Source organism: Trachypithecus francoisi, unplaced genomic scaffold, assembly GCF_009764315.1.
Source record: "Trachypithecus francoisi isolate TF-2019V2 unplaced genomic scaffold, Tfra_2.0 Lachesis_group7, whole genome shotgun sequence".
NCBI lineage: Eukaryota > Metazoa > Chordata > Mammalia > Primates > Cercopithecidae > Trachypithecus > Trachypithecus francoisi.
In genome coordinates, this window is record NW_022681472.1 from 93,951,125 (window position 1) to 93,977,015 (window position 25,891).

Sequence of the window (25,891 nt, forward strand, 5' to 3'; positions counted from 1 at the left end):
TAAAGTAGAGGTTTACACGCTTTCAGATGAGAATTAAATGTGGAGATAATTTGCAGACTATGAAGTATTATTGAAATGTGAGCTCTTCCGTTGTATCTCTTGATAACTAAGAGCACTCATCCAAGTGCCTGGGATGGGTCAGGGAGAGGAGTGGGAAAAGATTGGAGGTTGCCCCTAAATTGGTAAGGTTAGGCATAGAATGATCTTTAAAAGAATATGTAAAGCTAAGGATCCACAATAAAGCACAGAAGAAAAAAAGGAAAAGAAAGGAAAGGACAGGAAGGAAGCAAAGAAGAGAGAAAAAGAGAAGGAAAAAAGCCTAGGCTGGGAGGAGAGGGTCTGATCTGCATGCGGCCTCTTTCTCATATTAGCAGAGCAGAACAGACTCATTCCCCTCCTGTGTCTCAGCTCCTTCACCTGGAAGGGAGATGACACAAGGAGGAGGAGTACCTCTGGTTCAACATGGCTGGTAAGAGGGCTTGAGAAAATACTTGGGAAATGCTTCATATACAGGGAAATTCAAAACAAGCATCAGATACTATTATTTTGGGTAAACTACCCAAGCCTCTATTCTCCACCTATAAAAAGAAAATCAACACTCAGGGTATAAGAGGATGACAATGGATGAGATCCACTGCAGAAGACAACCAAGGCTCAGAGAAGAGGGGCTTCCCTCTGTTCACAATGGCCATTGTGACTCAAAATCAGGGCTTGGCTCCAAGTCCAGACTCTGATCTCTCTTCCACCCCTGCCTCTCCCTCCACCGCATACAAACTCACTTCCTTCATGATCTCATTTGGAGGCATATGGGGGCGGGGGGCAACCATCTAGCAGGAAATTATCCATCTCCCCACACCTAGTTGTCAGCATCCAGAGCCCCAGGGATCATCATGTTACCTCATCAAGTAAGACACAGAGAAAAGAGAGAACAAATATTTCTGCTGCTCTTTTGGCTAATTAAATATCAGGCCCTATTTCTAAATGTTAACAAAAAGACCATTGCATTGCTAGAGGTGCTCTTACTAACATTCTTCATCCATTTGGTATGCCCTTTAGTGGGGTCTTAGGAATATGCTGGGCAGTGGTTCTGAAAGCATAGTCATGGGCCAGCTGCATCAACCCCACCTGGGGTTGTGTTAGAAAGGCAACTTCTCGGGCTCCACCCCAGACATACCAAATCAGACATTCTGGGAGTGGGGTCCAGCCTGTTGGCTTAAAAAGTCCTCCAGGTGATTTGGATGTTGTCTCAAGTTTGAAAACCATTTGTCAGCACAGACAAATGCAGGCTGTGAAGTCTGAAAACATGAACTCAAATCCTGGCTCATCCCCATGAAGAGGTAAAGTCACCTGTGCTTGGTCTCAGGTGAATTTTCATTTTATAGTGAATAGCCTGTAAGACAAAGACAGCAATATTTACCATGAAAGTTAAACTAAATAGCACATGCATGAATCCTAGCAGATAGCAAGTGCTTGTAAATACGAGGTACTATCATGATTCTTAGATGATCTATGAATTATTTTAGGTGAATTTGAAGAAAGGGAAGGTTCTTTATGTTGGCCTCCTAGAACATGCTTTCTAATAACACTCTCTAGGCTTCCTGAGGTTTTAGGAGTTACAGAAGTCCTCCTCAGGGGGAGGCTGAAGAACTCTGACATTTTGCAGCTGCTGGTCGCCTCTGGAAATAAGACCTCATTAATGCTGAGAGGGCAGAAGACGTCATTTGGCTTATAAAAAAATGGTGGAACACTATGCTGGTGTAATGGTAATTATGCTTAACGTTTACGAGCACTTTTTACAAACATAAGTCATCTATTTTCATTAGCTCATTTAATCCTTGCAGAAACTCTCCGAGGCAAGTACTATTATAGTGGTTAATTTATGGATGAGGAAAGCAAGGGTTACAGGGCTAAGTAACTGACCCACTGTTACACAGCTGCTAAGTGACCCAGCCAAGGTCTAGATCCAGCCAGTCTGTGACCGGGGTCTGCACTCTGAGCTTCCCCTGCCCTCCCAGTTCAGGAGTCCAGCATTTACCCTTCCCATAAGTGCTCTCACCCTCTTGTACAAAGCCCTTGGTTTTGTGACTGGTCCATTAGACTTGGCAAACACCTAAGTGTCAGATGGAGCTAGAGGAGAAATGCAGATTCCTATTCCAGCTCTGCCTGAGGCCCTGCAGTGCTGTGAACTTCAGAACTTCCCCAGTGTGTCCTTCAGCACCATGGACAGGACCTGCAGCACCTCTATTTATTCTAACTCTGGGCATTTTGCCCCTAACCTACAAGGCTATTTGAGGGCACATAAGCAGCTAAACTAATTTCCCCTTAAACCCTTTAATTATTGTAAAAATAGAAGGCACTCAACCACAGTTATCCAACTCGATAACCATGAATAATGCACATTAATGCACAGGCTAAGAATAGGAGATGGGGGTGCTGATTAAGCCAGCCACGAACAAAGAGAAAAGGACCCAGAGCTAGAGGCAAATGGCGTAAACATATCTATATCTTAGAAGTCTCACAAATATAAAGACAAAGGTCTAATTTATATTTTCTGGTTCAGGGGTTCTATAATGCAGTCTTTATATAAAGCTGATTCCTATAAGATTTTTGAAGGTCAAGAATTCCCAGATATCAGCATCACATTGAAGGAGGGGCAGGGAACTGACACTGACCAATGCTGTGGTCAAAAGTGGGGGATCCCCACTCTTGTGTCTTATATCAGATACAGGTTTGGCCCTACTTACTAACCAGCTCTGTGACCTTGGCCATAGCCCAGCCTTCTTAAAGGGACTGTCAGGGGCTGAAGCTCATAAAACTGAATAGCCTGGAACATTAAGAGGTCAGTGAAAGACTGATGTCATGATTCTTCCCAGTACATGACACTTCCTTTTCAAAGTCATTATACCATTCCACATAAAATCACCAGTGCTGGCCAATAAATTCTGCATGGTTGCTATTGCTAAAACATGCTCATCTTACACCTCAGGGAGAACTTAAAAACATCAAAAGTGTGTGTGCCATCCCTCATTACGCCAAATATTTCATCAGTGGCAGAAACCCCTTGTCTTTTGGGGCTACCATAAACTGGGTAGCTTGTAAACTACAGAAATTTGTTTCTCACTGTTTCAGAGGCTGGAAAAGTCCAAGATCAAGGTGCCATCAGATTTGGTGTCAGATGAGGGCCTGCTTTTAGGTTCACAGATGGCTGTCTTTTCACTGTAACCTCACATGGTGGCAAGGATAAATGGGCTCTCCGGGATCTCTTTTATAAGGGCCAATCCAGTCATTCATAAGGGCTCCACCCTCATGACCCAATCACCTCCCAAGAACACCACCTCCCAATACCATCACCTTGGTGGTTAGGATTTCAACATATGGATTTGGGGAGCACGCACTTTCAGACCACGGTTCCCCTGATATGTAGAAGTGTCTTGTGGTTTCTGGAGAACTTTCTTGGTCACCACTCTGGGAGAGGGGCTCCAGGAAGAAAACCCACACGTTGTGGAGCTCCCTTTTCATTTCTCCTCCCACTCTGCAGTCCAATTCTACCTCCAAGCAATCTTCTTACAACTTCAGGTAAAGTCTGCCTTTGAAAGACACTGAAGAAAGAACCTGGTTCCGATCAGAAGGACCCATTATTTAACAGTGTGGACAGCACAAGGTGTGTCTGTCGTGTTGGGATAAGAGAAGACCTGACTTCTCTGTGACTGCAGACCTGACTGTTACCCAAAGGGCCCCAATCCAATGAGAAGCAGGACTGAGTAGGAACATATCTTCTCTCCAATGACTGTGCCCTATCAGCCATACAGTGGCCAGAGTGATTTTTTTAAAAGCACCCTACATCCCTACTCTCCGATTTACTCTTAAGAGTTAATCATTCTCCAAAGCTCACACTCCCATTTGCTGCCCCTGCCTAGCCCCCCAGCACCATGCTGGGTCCTCAGCTAGTACTTGCTATGATTTCAAGCAAGCCAGAAATCATTATAAAGTATTTTGTCCTCCTATATCCTTTTACAATGAAATCAATCCCATGAAAGTATGCGCATGTTTTTCTAAGCCTCAGTGCCCTTTTCCATGAAATGGGTATAACGATGCCTTTCACCTACAATCTACGGGAGGGACAAATAGGACAATGCCCATAGAAATGCCTGGCTTGATGCTGGGCACTTTGATGGTGACTGGATTAGAAACACCCCTAAGGTTTCAGCAGGCAAAGGGGGATGCTGGGTGTGCAAAGAGGAGGAATCAATGACAAGGAGGCAGAGATATCCTGAGCATGACCACAGAAAGATAAACCCAGAATCAGCAGGAGATAAACACTGGGGAAGGATCCCGCGGGCCCCATCATGTCTGGCAGGATGTGCACACCAAGCACACTGGACTCCATCTGCCAAGTAACACAGAACAGCGTAACTCCAGTGGCACTTTAAGGTCAAATGCAAACTTATGAGCACTTGCATGTTTCACATTTGGATAGTGTATGTAAACCAAATAAAGACATCTGGAACAGAGGAATTCCAAGCACCTTGCCTTTCTTCCATTTGGTAATTAGCATCTTATTTGTTTAGCAAACCACCCCACAAAGACCCTCCCATGACGTGACTTTGGAACTCTCAGGTGGATTTCCTGCACACATGGCATCCTCTTCAGAATGTGGAGCCAAGGCTCTGAGAAGGCTGCATCCCAGGAAGCTGGAAGAACCTGGACTACTTGCTTGGTTCAGAGACTCACCTTTCACCACGTTCATCCCCTGTCAGGTTTATGGTGCCAGTAAAATGGAAGAAAACCATAAAAGACAATGAACTGATGTTTCTGTGACCCAAAGTTCTATCTACTGCTGAGTCAATGAGCCCAATAACATTTAGCTGAGTTTCTTATATTTGCTTGCTGATTTTTTTTTTTTCTGGGGCACCATACTGTGAAATCTGAGCAGAAAATCCATATGAAGTTTTATTTATGGCCATATGGATTTCTGTGAAAAAGCTTAAGAAATGACTTTTTGGTGGTGCTTGTTTCCCCCTCTACCAAATGCTGAGTCCCTAGTTGCCGACCCAAGCATGGCTTTGTGGGACACTTTGTCCCCATTTCATTCCTGGTGGATGTCAGGGCCCCTGACTATCTGTAAGATGTGGTCCAGGTTCCATCAGGTCCATCCTGTCCACTTCAGGAAGGATGGGTCTCTTCCGGACCCAACACTGTCCCACCTCCAGGTCATTATCTAGGCAGATCCCTGCCTGAAAGGCCACTACCACCAACATCCCAACCCAATTGGACCTGCAATGTTAATAATAGCTACTGTTCATAAAGAAAGCTAAGCCCACTGGCAGGAAATGCATTGTCTCGTGGCTCTGAGACACTGGAGATCTGCCTCAGGTGAGCTTGCTCTCTACTCAGCAACTGATCCGTTTCAGGGCTAAGCTTCTCAGGATCACCTTCATCTTCTTTAAACTGGCTCCTTTCGTGGTACCAACATGGCTATGGGAATTTCAAGGCTCTCATGCTTACATCCTTGGGCCCAGGGAGAAAAGAGCATCTGTCCTGGTTGTAAGTGAAAGTACTGAGTCCGTTCTAATGGGACTCACCTGGAGAACGTGCATGAACTGATCTTCATGCTTGGAGAAGACTCAGACCTGATTCTTGCTCAGTCTTTCTGAAGTTGCTTCATTTACCAGGTCCCTTGCTATCTCTTCCCGTGGATAAACTTGCCAACTCCTCACATCAGCTAATGAGCTAATGAGAGTGTGCTGTTGTTGTTACTGCTATATTCCGTGTATGGGCCAAGGTCGCTCACTTTCTCTAAGCCTCAGTTTCCTTAGCTGCCAAAGAACAGTGATTCAATCAGCTCTACAACTTCCCTTCATTTTAGTAACAATCAGCGATTGTGTTTCCTGGGCACATACTAACTGCGTGATCTTGTGCAGGTCACTTGACCTCAGTGCCATGTTCTCATCCTTGAAATGGGCACAGTGTTGCCTTCCCTGAAATATTGTCTTAATGATGGGAGAGTAAGTATGAAATACCCTTAGCAGAATGCCTGGCACATGCAGAAGCCAATGCACATTGCCGCAGCAGTTAATTACAATTCCAAATATATATAAAAAAACACAGCCAGAATAAGAGTATTACCATCCCTGGACCCATCGAGCTCTGATCTACCCAATACCCCCAAACTCAATCCAACCTATGTGGCAATTACTTTGGAGACAACAGTCAGCTAACAAGCCAGTTGGTTAAGCCTAGTCTCAATGCATGAGTCATGAGTAGCCTTCTACCCTCTCTAGACTCTATCAATCCCCTCAGCCCACTCTGGTCTCCTCATTTCTGGAGAAGCAGAGACTTCAAGTTACAGAAAAGAGCCCTAGGGGGCAAAGGCTGGGGGTGGACTGATTCCCTAATCTCAGAGCTGCTGCCTGAAAGCGACTTTATGCATCATCTCATCCCACCTCCTCCATTGTACAGAGGAGGAAGCAGAGTCCCAGAGAGGGAAGTGACTCACTCCAAATCACACAGCTAATATGTGGTGGAATCTAGACTCAGACTTCGCTAAAAATATCAACTGCAGGAAAATGTCAACTGAGGACAGAGCCAGAAGTGCCAGCGTCCATTCAGCTGCCTGTCTCTCCTGCCAACATTGAAGATGTGAGGAGGTCTCCATGGCCACAACTATGCCCTCACAGCATCAGACCCTTGAATGTGATGCTGCAGGTAGGGCTCCTGTCACCAGAAGGTGCCTTCAGGTGTGAGGAGAACAGGCATCCAAGGCTGCCCGCTGTGAGTTCACCCCAGAGCCAATGAGGCAGAGATGCCCTGTAGTCCACGGGGAGGAAGGAGGCTGCCAGTCCCTGCCCAGTGACAGGAACACATGTGAAGGACACATTCGTCGACAGGAAAGGCTGGTCCCAGAGGCACATGGGAAGGAGGTCACAGAGCTGCATGGTATTGCCTGGCAGGTACCACCCAGATCGAGTGTTCTGACCTCCAGACCCCAGCAGCCCTGGATCCTGATTTGGAGGCATACCTGGGTCCCCTCTTCATACCCTGTGCTCAACCTCTGCCCACTGGAACCAAGCATGCAAGTAACAATGAAAGTAGCTGCTGGGCTGGGCACAGTGACTCACGCTTGTAATCCCAACACTTTGGGAGGCCAAGACAGGCAGATCACCTAAGGTCAAGAGCTTGAGACCATCCTGGTCAACACGGTGAAACCCCGTCTCTACTAAAAATACAAAAATTAGCTGAGCATGGTGGCACACGTCTGTAGTCCCAGCTACTCAGGAGGCTGAGGCAGGACAATCGCTTGAACCCAGGAGGTGGAGGTTGCAGTGAGCCAAGATCGTGCCATTGCACTCCAGCCTGGCAACAGAGTGAGACTCCATCTCAAAAAAAAAAAAAAAAAAAGGAGAAAGAAAGTAGCTGCTGAACATTGTTGATGGGAATGCAGATGATATCACCACTGTGGAAAACAGTATGGTGGCTCCTCAAAAGAAAGATTAAAAATAGAACTACTGTATGATCTAGCAATTCTGCTTCTGAATATTTATTCAGAAGAGTTGGAATCAGGATCTCACAGAGATACCCATAGCAGCATAATTCATGATAGCCACGATATGGAAACAACTTAGATGTCCATCAGTGGATGGATGCATAAAGAAAACATAGTATACTGAATTGCTAGATCTTACAGCAGCTCTATTTTTAATACCCAACAGAATGCCGTTCAGCCTTTAAAAAGAAGGAAATTCTGTCATTTTTGACAACATGAATGAATCTGGAGGACATTATACTAACTGAAATAAGCCAGATGCAGGAAGACAAATATTACATAATTCCACATATGAAGTACCTAAAATAGTCGAATTCCTAGAATTAAAGAGTAGAATAGTAGCTTCCAGGGGTTGGTGGAGAGGAAATGGGGAGATGCCAATTAATGGGCAAAAAGTCTCAAGCAAAACGAATGCATTCTAGGGATCTGCTGCACCACACCGAGCCTATGGCCGATAGTACTGTACTGCACACTTAAAAGTTTGTTAGGGGCCGGGCGCGGTGGCTCAAGCCTGTAATCCCAGCACTTTGGGAGGCCGAGACGGGCGGATCACGAGGTCAGGAGATCGAGACCATCCTGGCTAACACGGTGAAACCCCGTCTCTACTAAAAATACAAAAAAAACTAGCCGGGCGACGTGGCGGGCGCCTGTAGTCCCAGCTACTCGGGAGGCTGAGGCAGGAGAATGGCGTAAACCCGGGAGGCGGAGCTTGCAGTGAGCTGAGATCTGGCCACTGCACTCCAGCCTGGGCCACAGAGCGAGACTCCGCCTCAAAAAAAAAAAAAAAAAAAAAAAAAGTTTGTTAGGAGGGTAGATCTCATATTGCGTCCTTACCACAATTAAATGAAACTAATTAAAAAAAAAAAAACTTAAACCAAGAAAGTAGCTACTGAATTTGAGCATCTAGGTTCCAGGTGCTGTGCTTTTAAATCACAGAGAAGTCATGAAAAGTGGTGGGACATTTTTAGGTCGGGAGATGGAGGCTCAAAACTGATGGCAGAGCCAGAGAGTGGCAGAATGAAGACATGAACTACATCTGCCTGGTTGTACCACTTAAGTTATGCTGTGTGTTGTGCTACATCCAAACTGCTTTTCATACTTGTGAGGTAGTCATTTTACACGTGTGCCTATGCTTTTAATGGAGGAGCTCATTGTGAAATAAAGAACGACATAAAGAAATGTGGGGGAGAAAATAAATGTCCTCATAACTTTTTCACCCACAGACAGCTAGTGGTTAATAATAGGGATTTGTCTCCATCGTTAATTTCTCTGCCCCACCTCTCTCTTCCAGTCACACACACACACACACACACACGCACGCACACACAGCTGGTGTCATATTGTATATACATTTTGCAACGTGCTTAAAAATGAACAGAATATTGACTGCATTTTCTAGGTCATTAGTTCTTCTCCTAAATGTCATTTTGCATCATCAAATAACTTGCATAATTGAGGTGTACAATAATGTATTTTGCCCACTACACAGCATTGTGTCATTTCTGGTCTCACTTATAAAGTACGCATGGATATGTACTTGTGCATATCCTTGATTTATCTCCTTAGAGCAGAACTAGATGTGTAAGAGGGCCTACAGGGAGAGAATGAGCTGGCCACATGAAAGCTGTTTCCTGTTTCTACTGTAACTTAATGGAGTGTTACATGTGTTATATAACCAGCCCTATGCAAGGGACTAACATGACCCCCTCTGAGCAATGAATGACCTCTCCAGACCCAACAGCACTACATTTTGAGTCCGCAAGTGCCTGGACTCCAGTGAAAGTATCAACATGCATTTGCACTGTAAGGTCTTGTGGCTGCCTCTCCAGGAAGATGACAATTTTTTTGTTTCTTTTTTTCTTTTGTTTTTTAAATAGCTGGTATGAGTAGAAAATGGCATTTTTAGTGGCTCTCTGCTTTTTATTTATCCTTATAGGCTAATCTCTTAAGAAGAATTTCTTCTTTAGGAGGAATCCCATATTTCCCAGGATCAGTCAAGCCTGTGCATGTTTTACTGCAGGTAAAAGAAGGTGCAACATGCATAGCTGTGGAGAACATCCTTATATTTCCCACAAATTCTTCTGATGTCCTTTATTTTACCTAGCAGAACCTGCCCCTAGATTTCCACTTCTCAGGTATAGTTCAAACATCAACATTTTCAACAGAATATGCCCGGAATTCCCCAAGATATATGTGTCCCACTCAATTTTCCAAACACCATTTTACCATTTTCTGTCTCCACCTTCTCTCTTTCTGCTGAGTACAGTACATGTTTCAACTACCCAAGTCATGGAGGACACACATTGAGGCCAGTTACACAGCCCAGGACACTTCTTTTCCCTGACTCTAATTCTTTCCAGGCAACATAATAGTAGCACACAGCTCCCCCAAACCTAAGTCCTCTGTCCCATTCCCTTGAAGGAGTGTGATAAAAGGAAGATTCTTACCTTTTCACCCTTTTCCCCTCGGCCAAAAGGTCCTATGCCCTAGAAAAATGAAAGAAGAAGGCAAAGATTCACTACAGAGCATCTCCATGGCATGACATTGCAAATGGCAGCATCATCCTGAGATTCGAAACGATTAGCTATTTTCTCATCAGCTCTGCCTAGTAGCCACTAAAAGAAATGATGACTATTGTTAACTGAGTGTGCATTCTCATGAGTATCATCTCACTTAATGTTTCCAATAACTCAGTATTATAGTTACTCTTCTTTGTTTCCATAACAGTTTCACTGAAATATAATTTGCATACCATATAATTTACCTACTTAAAATGTACAGTTCAATGATTTTTAGTATATTTATAAAGTTGTACAACAAAATCCCCACAAGCAACTTTAGAATATTTTTATCACCTCAGAAACAACCCGTATCTATTAGCAATGATTCCCCACTTCCTCTACTCCCGCTCTAGGAAAATATTAGTCTATTTTCTGTTTCTATAGATTTGTCTATTCTGTACATTTTTTATGTAAAGGGAATCATATAATATGTGGCCTCTTATGATTGGCTTCTTTCACTCAGCAAAGTCTTTCCAAGGTTAATCTGTGTCAGACCATGTATAAGTACTTCGTTTTATTGCAAAATGATATGACCTTGCATGGCTATGACATACATTTTGTTTACCTATTCTTCAGGTGATAGACATTTGGGTTTTCTACTTTTGGCTATTGTAAATAATGCTGCTATAAACATTTTTGTGAAAGTTTTTGTGTAAACATATGTTTGCATTTTTGAGGGGTATATTCCTAAAAGTAGAACTGAATTGCTGGGTCATATGGTAACTCTGTCTTTAACCTAAGGGCTGCAAGGCTGTTTTCCAAAGCAACTGCAGCAAGTTATGCAAGCAATCCATGAAGATTCCAATTTCTCCACATTCCTAGTTGTTCTACCCTTTATTGAAAAGGAGGTATTGAAGTCTCTAATTATTTTTAATTAGTTTTTCATTCTGCCTTTAAATCCTGTCAGTTTTTGCTTCATGGATTCTAGGGCTTTGTTAGGTGCATATATGTTTATAATGGCTATACTATTGAGAATTAATTTTTTATCATTATGAAATGTCTGTTTATTGATTTTTTGTTTTAAAGTCTATTTTGTCTAATACTGCACAGTCACCCCAGTTTTCTATGTTTTATATTTCAATATGTATATTTTCCATCCTTTTATTTTCAACCTATTGAAACCTATTTGTATCTTTGAATCTAAAGTATGTCTTCTATAGACGGGATATAGTTTGATCTTGTTATTATAACTTGTCTTAAATTTTCAGCTTTTTAGTTGGTTCATGTAGTATATTCACATATATTATTATATAATTAGATTTATATATGCCATATTAGTTTTTGTTTTCTACAGGTCTCCTGTCCCACTTTTGTTCCTTTATTGTTCCTTTACTGATCTTTTTTGGAATTGAGTACTTTCTAGGGTAACATTTATAGTACTTTCATGATATTTTAACTATATATTTTGGAGTTATTTTCTTACAGGGTGCTCTAGAGTTTATCTTATGAGTAACTTAATAGGGTCTACTGTAGATTTATAAAAACTTCCAGTTAGACATAGAAACATACTCCTTCTTAGCTCTATCCCTTCTTCCCCCTTTTTCATGCTATTGCTATGCATATTACATGCGTGTTTGTTAACACCAACCATACATGGTTGTAATGTATTATTATACATAGCTTGCCATCCCTCTGCCTTCTAGCCTCAACCATTTCTGATGACAAGTCAGTTGTTAATCTTATTGGAGTTTCCTTGTAAATGATGAGTCATTTGTTTCTCTTGCTACTTTCAAATTGTTTTGGTTTTTGGAATTTTTACTATGATGTTTGTAAGTATAGCTCTTTGTGGTTATCTTAATTGGGGTTCACTGAGCATCTTGAATAGGTAGACTACTGCTTTTCATAAAATCTGAGGTGCCTTCAGCCATTATTTGTTTGAATTCTTTTCTGCTCCTTTCTCTCCTCGTCTACTTTAATTCCCAGTAGGTGCAGATTTGTGCACTTTATGAACACCTACATTTCTCCAATACTCTGTCCATTTTTCTTCATTATTTTTTCTCTCCGTTCTTCAGATTACATCATCTCTATTGATTTATCTTCAAGAATTCTGATCTTTCTTTTGAGCCTTCTAGTTTTTTTATTTCATTTATTATAAACTCCAGAACTTACATTTAGTTCTTTATAATTTCTAACTCATTATTGATATTCTATATTTGATGAAATATTGTCATTATGCCTTCTTTTGCTTACATCAGAATAATTTCCTTTAGTTCTTTGATCATAATTATGATTGCTTGGAAGGCTTTGTCTGTTAAATCCGATATTTGTGTCCTCTCTCAGGCAGTTTCTGTTGTCTGCTGCCTTTTGGGGTATATGTCACATTTTTCTGTTTCGTAGCATGTCTCATAATTTTTGCTGAAAATTGGACATCTTAGAAAATATAGCAGTCCTGGATACAGACACTTCCCCTATAAAAATTGTTTTTGTTGTTTTCTTGTTTATTTGCTCACTGACTTGGCTCGATTATTTTAATTAAGTCTATTCCCCTTCCCCAGTGTTACAACTCTGAGGCCAGTTTTCAGAGGACATGGCCTTGGACCTGTACACAGTCACCCCAGGATGACAATGGTTTTAACAAGGCTCATTTTGAACATTTCTTTTCTTGATTTCTCTGTCAAACTGTCTGCCTCTGCTGACATTCAATCTAGCTCTTAGGTTCCGTTACTTTCCAACTGATTCCTTTACTATTTTCTACAATGCTATATATGACTTTCATTGCTCCATAGTCTGATCAAACTGAATCAAGTCCCCTTTGCATGGGTAGCTGTTGTGGGCAGTCATTGAGGTTTTTTGCTGATGCCAGGAGCAGTCTTCTTTGTGGTGTTTTCTCCCTGGTTCTTTCTGATAAGCTAGCCATGGTGAAGTTATGGTTTACTATAGAGTACCACGCTCCTCTTAATTTCTTACCACCAACATCTCCTTTGTTTCTAGAGAACCCTTACACTTATACTTCTCCACATTCTGTTTCAAAGTCCGTGCCTTTGGAGAGAGCTTCAGAGTTCTTTGTTCTTAAGGATTGTATCCTGGGCTAAATATCTGCATCCCTGCTCTAGAACTGGGAGCTGGGAGCTGGGACCATGGCCCTCTTCTCTTTGAAAGGTGCCCTGGCTGGGAAGATGCAGTAGTGTCTGCTTTTCTCAACTTGCATCCTTCACTGGGGAGCCTCCACCTTATGACTGAGCTTGGAAAGGGCTGATCAGAATCCCAACATTCTTGGCTTGTCATGCCTGAGGTTGCACCTCCACCCTGTGAATGGGGGTTGGGTAGAGGAAGCGAGCCCTATCCCTTGGCTGCATCTGCCAAGAATTTAGACTCTGGAACTCCAGACGCAGAAGGTGAAAAGTGCTGGAATTTCACTAGGTATTATCTTTTTGGAGGAAGTAGATTCACAGAGTTCCCCTTGTTGCCATTTCAGAAGTAGAACCCCTACAGACATTATTTTTCTATATGTTTCACAAATGTGAAAAGTGAAGCTCAGAAAGTTCTAGCAAATTCTTCAGTTCATGAAGCTGGTAGGTTGTGGAACCAAAATTTGAATGTGGGTTGCCTGATGCTGGTGCTCCTTCCTCCATCACAGTGCTATTTGGCCTCAATAGAGCTGCTGATGACATCAGGCAGGCAATCATGATCATGATTATGCCAGGGAACACTGCCCGGAGTTCAGGGCTCCAGAGTACATCCATGTTTGTTCTCTGGCTGATTCTGGTGGTTTCTCTGAATTCAGAATGTCCTCCCAATCTCCCTTCCTTTGAACCCAGCTACAAGTGGCAGCACATGTCCTAGAGTGGGTCTTGTCCCAGACATAGAGGAGAGAAGAATGGGCCAGGTATTTCCTACACCTACTGCCTGACAAGTGAGTTCCTAAAAAACCACATGTGTATGAGTTACCACCCTTCTCTGAGCTTCAGTTTGCTCATCTGTAAGGTGGGCATTTCACCAGGCCTCACCTCACTAAGCTGATGTGAGAGTTAGGTGAGCCCCAAGCCTGTGAAGCGTGTAAGGCAGAGCCAGCAGTGCAGTAAGTGCTGGTAAATGTGACCAGCTCTCCTTATTTACATGTCTTTTTGCACACAACAGGTGCTTCCTACCTACACAAAGGAGGTAGATATGCACGCGTACATGAAGGTGAAGCACAGCCAAGTGAGCACAAGACCTAGATTAAAGCAGACGCAGGTGCAAATTCTGTCTCTGCCACATCCAGCCTCTGTGACTGAGGGCAAGTCATCCAACCCTGAGAAACCAGTGTCATCCCCATTAGAGACGTGATGAGATTATGTCAAAAGCTGTTGCATGGAGCAAATGTTAGACTCCACGTGATATACATGCCAAGAAGGGTAGATGGCATCACTACAGCATGAGAGGGCGACAATGTGGGGTGCTGAGGGAATTGCATTTGCCAGGCTAATTCTTCTAGGGAAGAGGCTTGTCTTGTTTCCTGGGTTTCCTCCTGAGCACTGAGAACACAGAAGGAACTAATTACAATCACATATACCAAAAAAGACAACAGTCATTCACTGACCACCCACTATGGGCCAGGCATTTTGTAAACCAAGTAGTTATACTCCTCATTTTGCTAATGCGTAAATGAGGCTTTACCCCAGCACTTTGGGAGGCCGAGGCAGGGGGATTACCTGAGGTCAGGAGTTCGAGACCAACCTGGCCAACATGGTGAAACCTCGTCTCTACTAAAAATACAAAAATTAGCCGGCGTGGTAGCACACACCTGTAATCCCAGCTACTTGGGAGACTGAGGCAGGAGAATCACTTGAACCTGAGAGGCGGAGGTTGCAGTGAGCAAAGATCATGCCACTGTACTCTAGCCTGGGCAATAAGAGCAAGACTTCGTCTCCAAAAAAAAAAAAAAAGAAAGAAACCTGCGCAAGGTCACACAGCTAATAAAGGCTGCAGCGAAGGACAATGACCAAGGCTCATTTGACACCAAACTTGTGCTATTGATGCTACATGATTCCAGGCAGGAGGGCAGGGGTTAGTGCTTCCACCAGGACAGGGACTGACCGCACTCACTACTGTTCTAAACCATTTACACGCATTAATTTATCTAATCTTCATAATGCTACTGAATAGGTTGTTTTATTATCCCCATTTTACAGATGAGAAAACTAAGGATAGAAAGGTTAAGTATCTCGGTGAAGCCAGAATCTACTTCTCAGCCATTCAGCTCCTAAGGGCCACCCTGAACTGTGACTTCTTCATCTCTGCAATTCTTTCCTGACCATCATTAATTGTGTTCCCTCATCAGCTGAAAGATTCATGATTATAATTCATGCTAGGCCAGGTGTTGGAAATGCCGTGACTATAAGTTACAGTCAGGACACCTGAAGTCCTCTACTGCTGGGATGGAGGAGGTGCTGTGGGAACAGAGAGCTGGGGTTTGGAGCAATGTCCTGGAGAATTAGACATAGTTGAATAGGAACGATGAGAACTCATGAGCCAAGCAGAAAGGTGTGGTGAAGGGAAAACAGGGGTGGGGAGAAGGAAGCATTATTCTTGGCAGAGGAAAGAACCTGTGTGATGGCCAGAGTCAGGAAGGGCACAACAAAATGACAAATTAGAGGGTTAGTAACCGTGATGATTCAAAGCACAGAATTCTGGTTATGGGGTGGCAAGAGACAAGGCTGGAGAGTCCGCCAAGGCCATATCCAGCAGGCCTCCATGCCCACGGAGAGAAGCCAGGGCTTCATCCTGAGGGTGGTGTGGGGGTAGTGCCTGGCCCCTGCCAGGTATTCAGCCCACACTTGCTGATTTGCATGATCGGAGGGCCCTGGGTCCCCCACACCAGCCCTGAGGTTCAGCTATGCAGAGGGGCAGCCATCTACTCACCACATCACCTTTCTCTCCCTTAGGTCCAGGAGCGCCAACCAGCCCAGTGGCTCCTGTGTCTCCCTGAGGGGTTGAGACCAGAGACAAGCATCAGATTAGGTTCACTGACAGGGCTCTTGCACAGACAGGACCCTCATGGCCAACCTTGCTCCAGTTCCCTAGAAGCAGCTGATTTCGTCTTTGCCATTTCTGCAATGAGGCCATGTGTCCCACCCCTGGAGAGGAGGAAGCATCTAAGTCATCCCCCAACATCACAGTTCCAGGAACCAGGGGCTTCCTGAGGAAAGCAACTGCATGAAAGCATTGCTGTAATCCCAGCACTTTGGGAGGCCGAGACGGGCGGATCACGAGGTCAGGAGATCGAGACCATCCTGGCTAACACGGTGAAACCCCGTCTCTACTAAAAATACAAAAACTAGCCGGGCGAGGTGGCGGGCGCCTGTAGTCCCAGCTACTCGGGAGGCTGAGGCAGGAGAATGGCATAAACCCGGGAGGCGGAGCTTGCAGTGAGCTGAGATCCGGCCACTGCACTCCAGTCCGGGCGACAGAGCGAGACTCCGCCTCAAAAAAAAAAAAAAGAAAGCATTGCACATTCGTCCTTGGGAATGGCCTACCACTGATCCTACCACTAGGGCCTCAGCAGGGGAAGGGGAAGCTCCAGGTGTGAACAGCAGCTCTGCTACTTCACATGAGCACATCATTACGGTCTTTGGGCCTCAGGCTTCTCTTCGATAAACAGGCACATCATCACACAGGCACATAAGATTAAGAGCATAAAGGTGCTTTGAAAACTTTCAAGTGTCAACCAGAGTCCCCTGGGCATTCCATTTGTATAACAAGTCCATCCCTGTGCACCTGGGGCCCTCATAACTGTCCAGGAGGAGAAAGAGAGCAGGTAGAGGAAAAAACTGTGTCTGCAAGGGAGGAAAAACTCATCACAAGCCAAGTGTTGAACTGGAACCCAAATCTCCTGCCATCTCATGAGCCTATCCAAGATAGGTGTAGGCACAGGAAACAGAGCCTTCAGTTCTACTCTTTTGTCTTTTTTATTGGTCTGGAACTTTATCTCTCTTGTTCCCATCTCATCTTTTATATTCTAAGGACACATGGCTACTTTGCTTATGCTGTTCCCTTTGGCTATGATGCCCTCCCCTGCCTCCTTTGTCCTGGGCAGTTCTTGTCTATTCTACTGGACCCAGCTGGTCAGGGCCATCAGCGGAAAGGTGTCCTGAAGTCCTACCAGGTAGCAATGGGGACTCTCCTCTCAGCGTCTCAGCTCCTGGACCCCTCTATCCTGACTCTCTTCATACTATCCCACTCCTCTCTTTCCTGCCTCCCTTCCCCCTGGCCTATGAGTCCTGGGGACCAGGCTCTTAGTCAGTCGCTTTTATATTCCCACATCGTGACTGGGCCTTGCACCCAGCAGACTCAGCTTATCCATGTGCACAGAGCCCGAGCTCTGGGTAGGGACACGGAGCCACCAGGAACCCCAGCCTTTGACTTAGGGTCCTAACCATGGTTTGGGACAATGTGACGGATGACACTATAGGACCACGATTGCAAGGGAGCTCTGCAGGAGCTGGACACATCTCCAGGTGGCTGTATCAGTTTCCCTTTTCAGTGCTCCTCTCCTCCCATCGTTTCTGCTCTCCTTGTGGGGCCCGGGGCCTGCCCTGCTCAAGCACAGCAGAGGCAGTCATTACCAAACAGCCCTTGTATCATACAAATGTCTTCTACTGAGAGGCCTATGAAACCCCAGGTAGCTTTGGTCTTCCCTGCTGTCACAGCCGAGAATCTGAGGTCACTTCTCAGAGGAGCCCAGCGATGCAGAAACCCCTGCCATCCTCCTAACAGTGACCAGCTGGCACCTGGGCCGCTCTGAGCTGCTCTCCATCAGCACAAAGAGAGGACTCACCAGGGGAGAGGAGCTGAGGGGGCAGCGGGTGTGTGTGTGATGGCGTGTGTGTGATGAGAGGTGTGTGTGTGATGGGTGTGTGTGGTGTGTGATTGTGTGTGGTATATTATGCAGTGTATGTGTGATAGTGTGATTGTGTGTGATGGTGTGTGTGTGATGGTGTAGGTAATGGTGTGTGATGGTGCGTGTGTGATGGTGTAGGTAATGGTGTGTGATGGTGTGTGTGATGGTGTAGGTAATGGTGTGTGATGGTGTGTATGTGATGGTGGGTGTGTGATGGTGTAGGTAATGGTGTGTGGTGGTGTGTAATTGTGTGTGATGGTGTAGGTAACGGTGTGTGATGGCGTGTGTGTGTGTGATGGTGTAGGTAATGGTGTGTGGTGGTGTGTGTGTGATGGTGTAGGTAATGGTGTGTGGTGTGTCTATGATAGTGTGTATGTGTGATGGTGTGTGTGTATGATGGTGTAGGTAACGGTGTGTGATGGTATGTGTCTGAACGTGTGGTGTGTGTGTGATGGTGTGTGTATATATGTGTGATGGTGTGCTTGATGCATGTGTGTGTGTGTGATGGTTTGTGTGTGTGTCCATGGTGTCACATCCTAGCAGTGTGGGGGCAAAGCGGAGAAGGGTGTGAGATGAGGGAGGGAGGCCAAGGAAGTATCTACAGTCAGGAAGGAGAGAAAAGAGAAAGAGAAAAGGGAGAGGAGAGGAGAAACAGACAAGGCAAGAGAGGAAGCGAGGAGGGACACATAGGAAGGGAAGAGTGCCCAGCAAAGGTGGACAGGAAGAAAGCATTGCTCAGGCGAGTCATTTCACCATTTCGACTCTTGATTTCTCATTTGGAGAATGGGACTGACGCTGCCTCTCATGCAGGGTTAGTTTAGGGTTTGATATCACTCATTCAACAAGTAGGGACCACCTGCAATGTGCACAGCCCTGAGCTCACAGCAGCGGGCACTGGAACGGCAATCCTTACCCCACAGCACCTGCTGTCTGAGGCATAGGTAGGCTCCCAGCTCAAGCCTGATACACAGCAGGTGCACAGTCATTGTCACTGCAATTCAGTGGAGGAGGATGGAAGATGGGAAAGAACTGGGCAAAAAGAAAGAGATTCCATATACTCCCTGGTCTGTCTGTACCATGAGACTCAGGCTTGTGAGGGTCAGGTCCTGTCTAAACCATCCTCTAACCCTAGCATTGACCTCAGTGCCTGGCCCTTAGCAGGTTTCACTAATGATGTGCTGAATGTATTAATTCAAACTAAGAAATGCAGGAGGAGAAATAGGGGGGAGAACAGAGTGGAAGGAAAGAGTGAGATGAAAAGAGATACAGAGAGTGAGAGATAGAGACAGAGAGAGACAGTGACACATAAAGAAAGGCAGAGGCTGGGGAGAGAAGGGAAGGAAAGGGAGGGGAAGGGAGCGGTCCAGCTGTCTCCAGTGATTTTCATCAGCACACTCAGTTCCTCTTTCAAACACGGGATGATGGTGAACTCTCCACTCTGCCTTGATAAATAGTATAACCCTGGGAAGTGGTAGAGAGGAAGGAGACCACTCCGTGCCTGAGGGCAGAGGGGCCCTACCTGGCTTGGTGCAATTAGTGAATTTGGAAATCGTGTGTTTAAAGGGTCATGCAATTTAATAAATCTTAAAAGCCCAACCCCCAAAAGTTTCTGGAATACAGCAGCTTCAACCAATTGCTGCAAAGTGAATTGACCATGGAGAGAGTTGAGCCTGTTGGAGCAAATGAGACCTGAGCCAGGGCTCTGGGAATCTCACCCTTTCTTGCTAATATTTGCAGACTGAGAACTGGAGGTCCCGGGCAGTTAAGAGGCTCCCAGGTTTCAGACTTAATGCCACTTACTCTTATCCTTCTAATTTAACAAGCTCTGAGGAAAAATGCTGGCAAGACAGCATCCCCACATACCATCTTTTGTCTTACACAGAGAGCAAAACAGAGGACTAGTAAGGTTCTAAACTACACCACTGCCACGCCTGTACTGACCTTTGGACCAGGGAGCCCCATGGGGCCAGCAAATCCCATTTCACCCTAAAAGAAGAAAGACAAAAAAAAGTAAGTTTCTATTTTAATTTTCCCCTTCTCTCATCACTGGATGGTTATCCACCCCACATGCTTAGAAGCCAATGGCTTAGTAAGCCCAGCACCGACCAATGAGTTGGGCAAGGAAATTGGTTGACTGTGCTGAAAGTCCCTGCTCTCGCACTGCAAACCTATACGGGAAGCTTTGACACAGCCTCCAGGTGCAGCTACCAGTGGACACAAGATAGAAACAAGCAAACTGAGGCACAGAAAGACAAATGCCACGTTTCTGCTTACTTGTGTAAGTAAAAGCATGAAACACCGAGAAGCAGAAGGCAGAGTGGTGGCTACCAGGGGCTATGGAGTGGGAGGAATACACACGTTGTCAAAGACTACATGTCTCAGATAGCAGGAATAATGAATTGTAAGTATTTGAGGGACGGATATGATAATTAGCTAATTTCAATCATTCCACATTGTATACATGTATTATGACATCACTTTGTACCCCATAAATATATGCAATTATATAGTTTGTCAATACCCAAACTAAATATGTAAATACATTAAAAAACCCACAGTGGTATTCACTAGCTATTTTTACCTGAATATATCATCACTTCAATTAAAAAGAAAATTATGGCCAGGCACGGTGGCTCAAGCCTGTAATCCCGGCACTTTGGGAGGCCGAGAAGGGTGGATCACGAGGTCAGGAGATCGAGACCATCCTGGCTAACATGGTGAAACCCCGTTTCTACTAAAAAATACAAAAAACTAGCCGAGTGAGGTGGCGGGCGCCTGTAGTCCCAGCTACTTGGGAGGCTGAGGCAGGAGAATGGTGTGAACCCCGGAGGCGGAGCTTGCAGTGAGCTGAGATCCAGCCACTGCACTCCAGCCTGGGTGACAGAGCAAGACTCCGTCTCAAAAAAAAAAAAAGAAAAAGAAAAAAAAAAAAGAAAATTATGTTGACTGCTAGAGGTTCATATAGTTATTTTTCACTAAAATACAAAAGAAGACATATATGTAAACTATTTCTAAATGTAAACTTCGTTTCAATTTAACAATGTGTAAAGATCACCTTACTGGATTTATAAATGTAATCTGTACGTGGTGGATACATGTAAATGTCGCCATGCTGAAAATAAATGCAACATGATTAATATAATTTTACAGATATAAATATCACCATATTAAATAAAAGGCAGCAGTACATCCATTTATGTGTGCACTTCGTGCTAAAGGCAATCTACACTCTGCTCACAGTTGCACACTTGGCCAACTCAGGAACATACACTTTCAAATGCATTCACAGATGTTGTTTGCTCAGGCAAATGAAGATAAATAATTTTTTGTGTGTTTCTCCTCACCTAGCGCCCACAAGAGCTCCTGGTACACAGTTCACACTCACCATGATGTTTGCTTATAGAGATGCAACACCAGGCATCATGTTGACCTAGCTGAATAATGAAAATGTTTTTCCAACTCCAATAGAAGATTTAAACCACTGGAAACAATGTCCATCTGTGGCCAGAGCTCTGCCTCCTAGGAGAAAACATTCAGACTTCCTAGGCCCCTGTGTTGATTTTTTTTAACTGAAATGAAGATGGAAGAGACAGAAATGACACCTGCTTCATGAGGTCATTGTGAAGTGCTTCCACTCCACGGGGCTATTTTGTGGGGAGGGAAGCAGCAGGCTCCCTTCGCAGCCACCTGTGCTTGGGAGGTTCTCTAGTAGGCCTGCTATGAGCTCCTTGGGGCTCAGCCAGGCCTCAGAGCTCCTGCTTCCCTAACCAGAGTGTAGACTACAGAATTTTTGAGGACCAAATTCTATTTGTCTTAAAACCTCTGGCCGGGCGCGGTGGCTCAAGCCTGTAATCCCAGCACTTTGGGAGGCCGAGATGGGCGGATCACGAGGTCAGGAGATCGAGACCATCCTGGCTAACACGGTGAAACCCCGTCTCTACTAAAAAAATACAAAAAATTAGCCGGGCGAGATGGCGGGCGCCTGTAGTCCCAGCTACTCGGGAGGCTGAGGCGAGAGAATGGCGTAAACCCGGGAGGCGGAGCTTGCAGTGAGCTGAGATCTGGCCACTGCACTCCAGCCTGGGCGACAGAGCGAGACTCCGTCTCAACAAAAAAAAAAAAAAAAAAAAAAAAAAAAAAAAAAAAAAAAAAAAAACCTCAGTGTACAGCACAGTACACAGCACTTAGCAGGTGCTTAATGTCTATGGCTAGACATTAGAAGAAGGAATGAAGGAGTGATTAAGTCATTATTGAGTCACGCCACCCTAGGCGTGGGGCTGAAAATATGTAAGTGCAACAGCCAGACCTTGCCCTGCCTAAAGGAAGAGAGGGTGTATTTCTATTTTTTTTTTTTTTTTTTGAGACGCAGTCTCACTCTATTGCCCAGGCTGGAGTGTAATGGCATGATCTTGGCTCACTGCAACCTCCACCTCCCAGGTTCAAGAGATTCTCCTGCCTCAGCCTCCTGAGTAGCTGGGATTACAGGCGCACACCACCATGCCTGGCTATTTTTTGTATTTTAGTAGAGACAGGGGTTTCACCATGTTGGTCAGGCTGGTCTCGAACTGACCTCGTGATCTGCCCGCCTTGGCCTCCCAAAGTAAGAGGGTATATTTCTTTATCCCTCCCTCCCATCTATCCATCCACCTCTCTGTCCATCCATGTCTTCATACCCTGATTGACTTATATATCAACTCATCGCTTATTTATTGGCTTTCTCTGTGCCAGGCTATATATTAGTAGCTGAAAATACAGACATAGAAAGATCCAATCTCTCCTATCCAGAACTTATGATATTATGGAAGTAATGATAAGGAGACATTTTCAATCTAGTGTGATAATTGTTATAATAAATAGAAGTACAGGGAGGAAAAGGAAGATGCTGTCATGGAAATAGCAGGTGCTAAATGCATAACTATTGAATGGATGGATGGAGAATAAGGAAAGGGGGAGGAAAGAGAGGGAGGGAAGGAGGAAGGAAGGAGAGGACATGAGGGAGGGAAAAGGGAAATGACACAGATAATAATGTGTGCAGAAAAGAATTCCTTAGGACTTCTTGAAAGAAGAGCAGGCATTGGGTCTGGCATCGCTCCTGGTGCAGTCCATCTGTGTGCACACTGGCTTGTGACCAAAACCTCACCATGCCATCACTCATCCTGCTCATTGCTTTAAACAGGATTCCAATGGATTTGGGTTTCAACAGCTGCTTCTGTTATTTCATTGACATGTAAAAAACAGATCCACAACCTGACTGTGGTGGACTTTAGCCTGCCGGGGGTGGGTGGAGGAGCTGCTGCCTGGCACTGTGTGCACCAGCCCTGGCTCCTGCCTCCGCCCCCTCCCATCCCTTACCCTGGTCCCGGACTGAGGGGCTCTTAAGGTCACCCTCTAACCAAAAAGAGCCTCAGCTCACAGCAGGCTTCCAGCTTGGGCCTCCAGCAAGGGAGGCCAGAGTTTGATGCCCGACTTCACTGAGAACTCCCTGAGGTCTCCCTGTACCCCAGGGTTTGGTTTTCTGGGTAGCGCAAAAAGAAGGAAGGCAGAGTGTGAAGGAGAACGGAGACGAGGATAGAGGGGAAGGAAGCGAGTCGGTCTACCAGGATAGGCTTCTGAAGAGAAGACTGCTGCTGCAATACCCAGAGCAGACCCACTCCAGTTAACTCCCACCATCATCTCGTCTTTTTGTCTACGCATCCATTGTCCCCAGCAGAGTCACCAAGCACCTCCCACATGCAGGGACTGAGCTGAGAGGAACAGATAGAGAGGGACAGTACAGCCCAGTACGGGAGATGAAGGGCCCAGGGGCCACTGGCTCAGCAGAACTTCGCGGAGGCTTTCCCTAGCACAGTGCTACTTGGCATCTGCCTTTTGTAAATCTTTCTGTTCCTTCTCCTCAAATGCAGAAGAACTTTTTTTCCCCTTATCAAGGGTGACCGTCTCCAGAAAAACAAAACAAATCACAGCCCTGGGCACACCGTGAGATATTTATTCTAGTCTCAGTCCATTCAAGGACGGTCGTGGTGGTGTTCACAGAAATGCACCACTTTTTAAAAATAGAAACACATAGATAAAACTATATATATATATACACACACATATATATATATACATATACATACACACACATATATACACACACATACATACACACATATACACACACATATATATACGTGTATATATATGTATGAATGATAGTGAATGGCTAATCAAAGAAAACATTGGGAAGAGAGGAATGAGGATGCGCTCTTGCAAAGCACACAGAAATTCTCACTCACTGCCTTCTTCTGAGTCTTATTCTCAAACAGTGTCTCATTTGATTCAGTCACCCCTAAGTGGAGATCATAAAGCAGTAACCTGGGAAGCCTGGGGAATGTACATTCTACATCTAGAAAGCGTTCATCAGGGCCTGGTGTGCAGATCTCCCCTTCCAGTGTGCACAAAAATCAAGAAGCAAGAGATCCAAGGCACAGCACAGGGTGCTGAGAGCTGACAGCCATGGGCCTCCCGGTGCCCCCCTGCCCTGGCAGGTCACGTGCATGATGGGAAACTCCCACTGCACCACCCAGGGTTCTGCTGGGGCTGAGGGTGGACTGCAGACAATACCTTTTCTCCAGCTGGGCAGGAGCAGTTGATGGTCTTCAAAAACCCAATCTGTTCACTGCCTGGGGTGGGAGGCCGCTGGGGTGGGGGTGGAGGTGGAGGCTCTGTCACCACAGTCACCTGGCACTGGAAGGAAAGCCCAGGAGGTCAGAACCTAGCTCTTCACTCAGCAGGCACTCCCTGGCAGAAGTACAGTGTTGGGTGCTTCCTCGGAACCAGGCAGGCAAAGGTTGAGAAAACGCTAAGGATGTCTCTCCCAAGACCTTGGGGCAGAAGGCCTGGCCAGCCCAGGCTCAGCCATTTCACTGGCTGGTTCAGCAACCTGGGGGAACTGCCCACAGTCTCGCACCTCACAAGTGCTCAATATTTCTTGCTGTCCTTATTCTCACCTCCTCCTTTTCCTTCTTCATCCCATTCTCTTCTTCCCTCACCCTCTGACTCCACAATCAGGTCCATCTGGCTCCGCATTCCCAGCACCTGCTGTCTACCTGCACACCACAGGAACCCTGAGCCGCGTGTGCTGGCTGAGTTGGAACTGGGTCCTGGGGATGAGGTTAACCAGGCATTGCATGGATCTCACCCTGCAGCCCGGGAAGTAGCCTCCATTATTACTCCCGTCTTTCAAGCAAGCCTTGTGACCAGGACTTGGCAAAGAGGGTTGGAAAGGGAGAGGCCTAAAACGGGGCAGGGAATGAGGTCCGAGGATAGAGCAGAGCCCACACAGAGGGGTTGAAGAGGCAAACCCTGGTCTCTTGGGCCATCCATGTCCTGACCTTCCCATCTTGCAGACCAGCCCAGGGCACTGCAGCCTCTCCCTAGAACAGTCATCCCCTCCCTAGAAACACCTCCCAGCCCCTGCCTTCCACATCCCCTAGAACAAGGCTTCATGACTCAGCTAGCAGCACTGGGGTTACACTGACTAAGGCACAAACGACAGTAGCCCCAGAGGAACCTGCATGGCTTGGCTCCCCCAACCCACACCATAAGCTCCCTCTCAGGTCATATTCTGATGGTGGATGTGTCCCTGACCCCCGACCACCCATCCCTAAGCTCTGGACTCCTCTTCCCTTTGGAGGCCACACACCCATTTCCTCCCATCCTCTCTGTGTGAGAGTCTGCTCACCGGACCCGAGGGGATATCACAGCAAGTCTCCAGTTCTGCATGTCTCGAGTCACAATAGATCACAATCCGCTGTAGGTCAAACTGGAAAGGCAACAAGGAGAGAGGATAAGTTTCAGGGACTTTGGAACCCAGAAACCTCCACGGTTACAGACAGGCTGTGTCCCCACCCAAATCTCATCTTGAATTGTAGCTCCCATAATTCCCATGTGTTTCAGGAGGGACCCGGTGGGAGATAATTGAAT

General features: G+C 45.5%; 1 protein-coding gene across 1 annotated transcript in view; it reads right to left on the bottom strand.

The window, feature by feature from the left end:
* The window catches only part of COL22A1 (collagen type XXII alpha 1 chain), a 336,220-nt gene that overhangs the window by 210,741 nt on the left and 99,588 nt on the right, over positions 1-25,891 (bottom strand). Inside the window, exons 8-12 of the mRNA XM_033202916.1 lie at positions 25,650-25,730; positions 24,530-24,652; positions 19,865-19,909; positions 15,946-16,008; positions 9,991-10,029 (exon numbers count right to left, since the gene is read on the bottom strand). Of these exons, the coding sequence (XP_033058807.1) occupies positions 9,991-10,029; positions 15,946-16,008; positions 19,865-19,909; positions 24,530-24,652; positions 25,650-25,730 (351 nt within the window). The remainder of the gene's footprint in view (positions 1-9,990; positions 10,030-15,945; positions 16,009-19,864; positions 19,910-24,529; positions 24,653-25,649; positions 25,731-25,891) is intronic.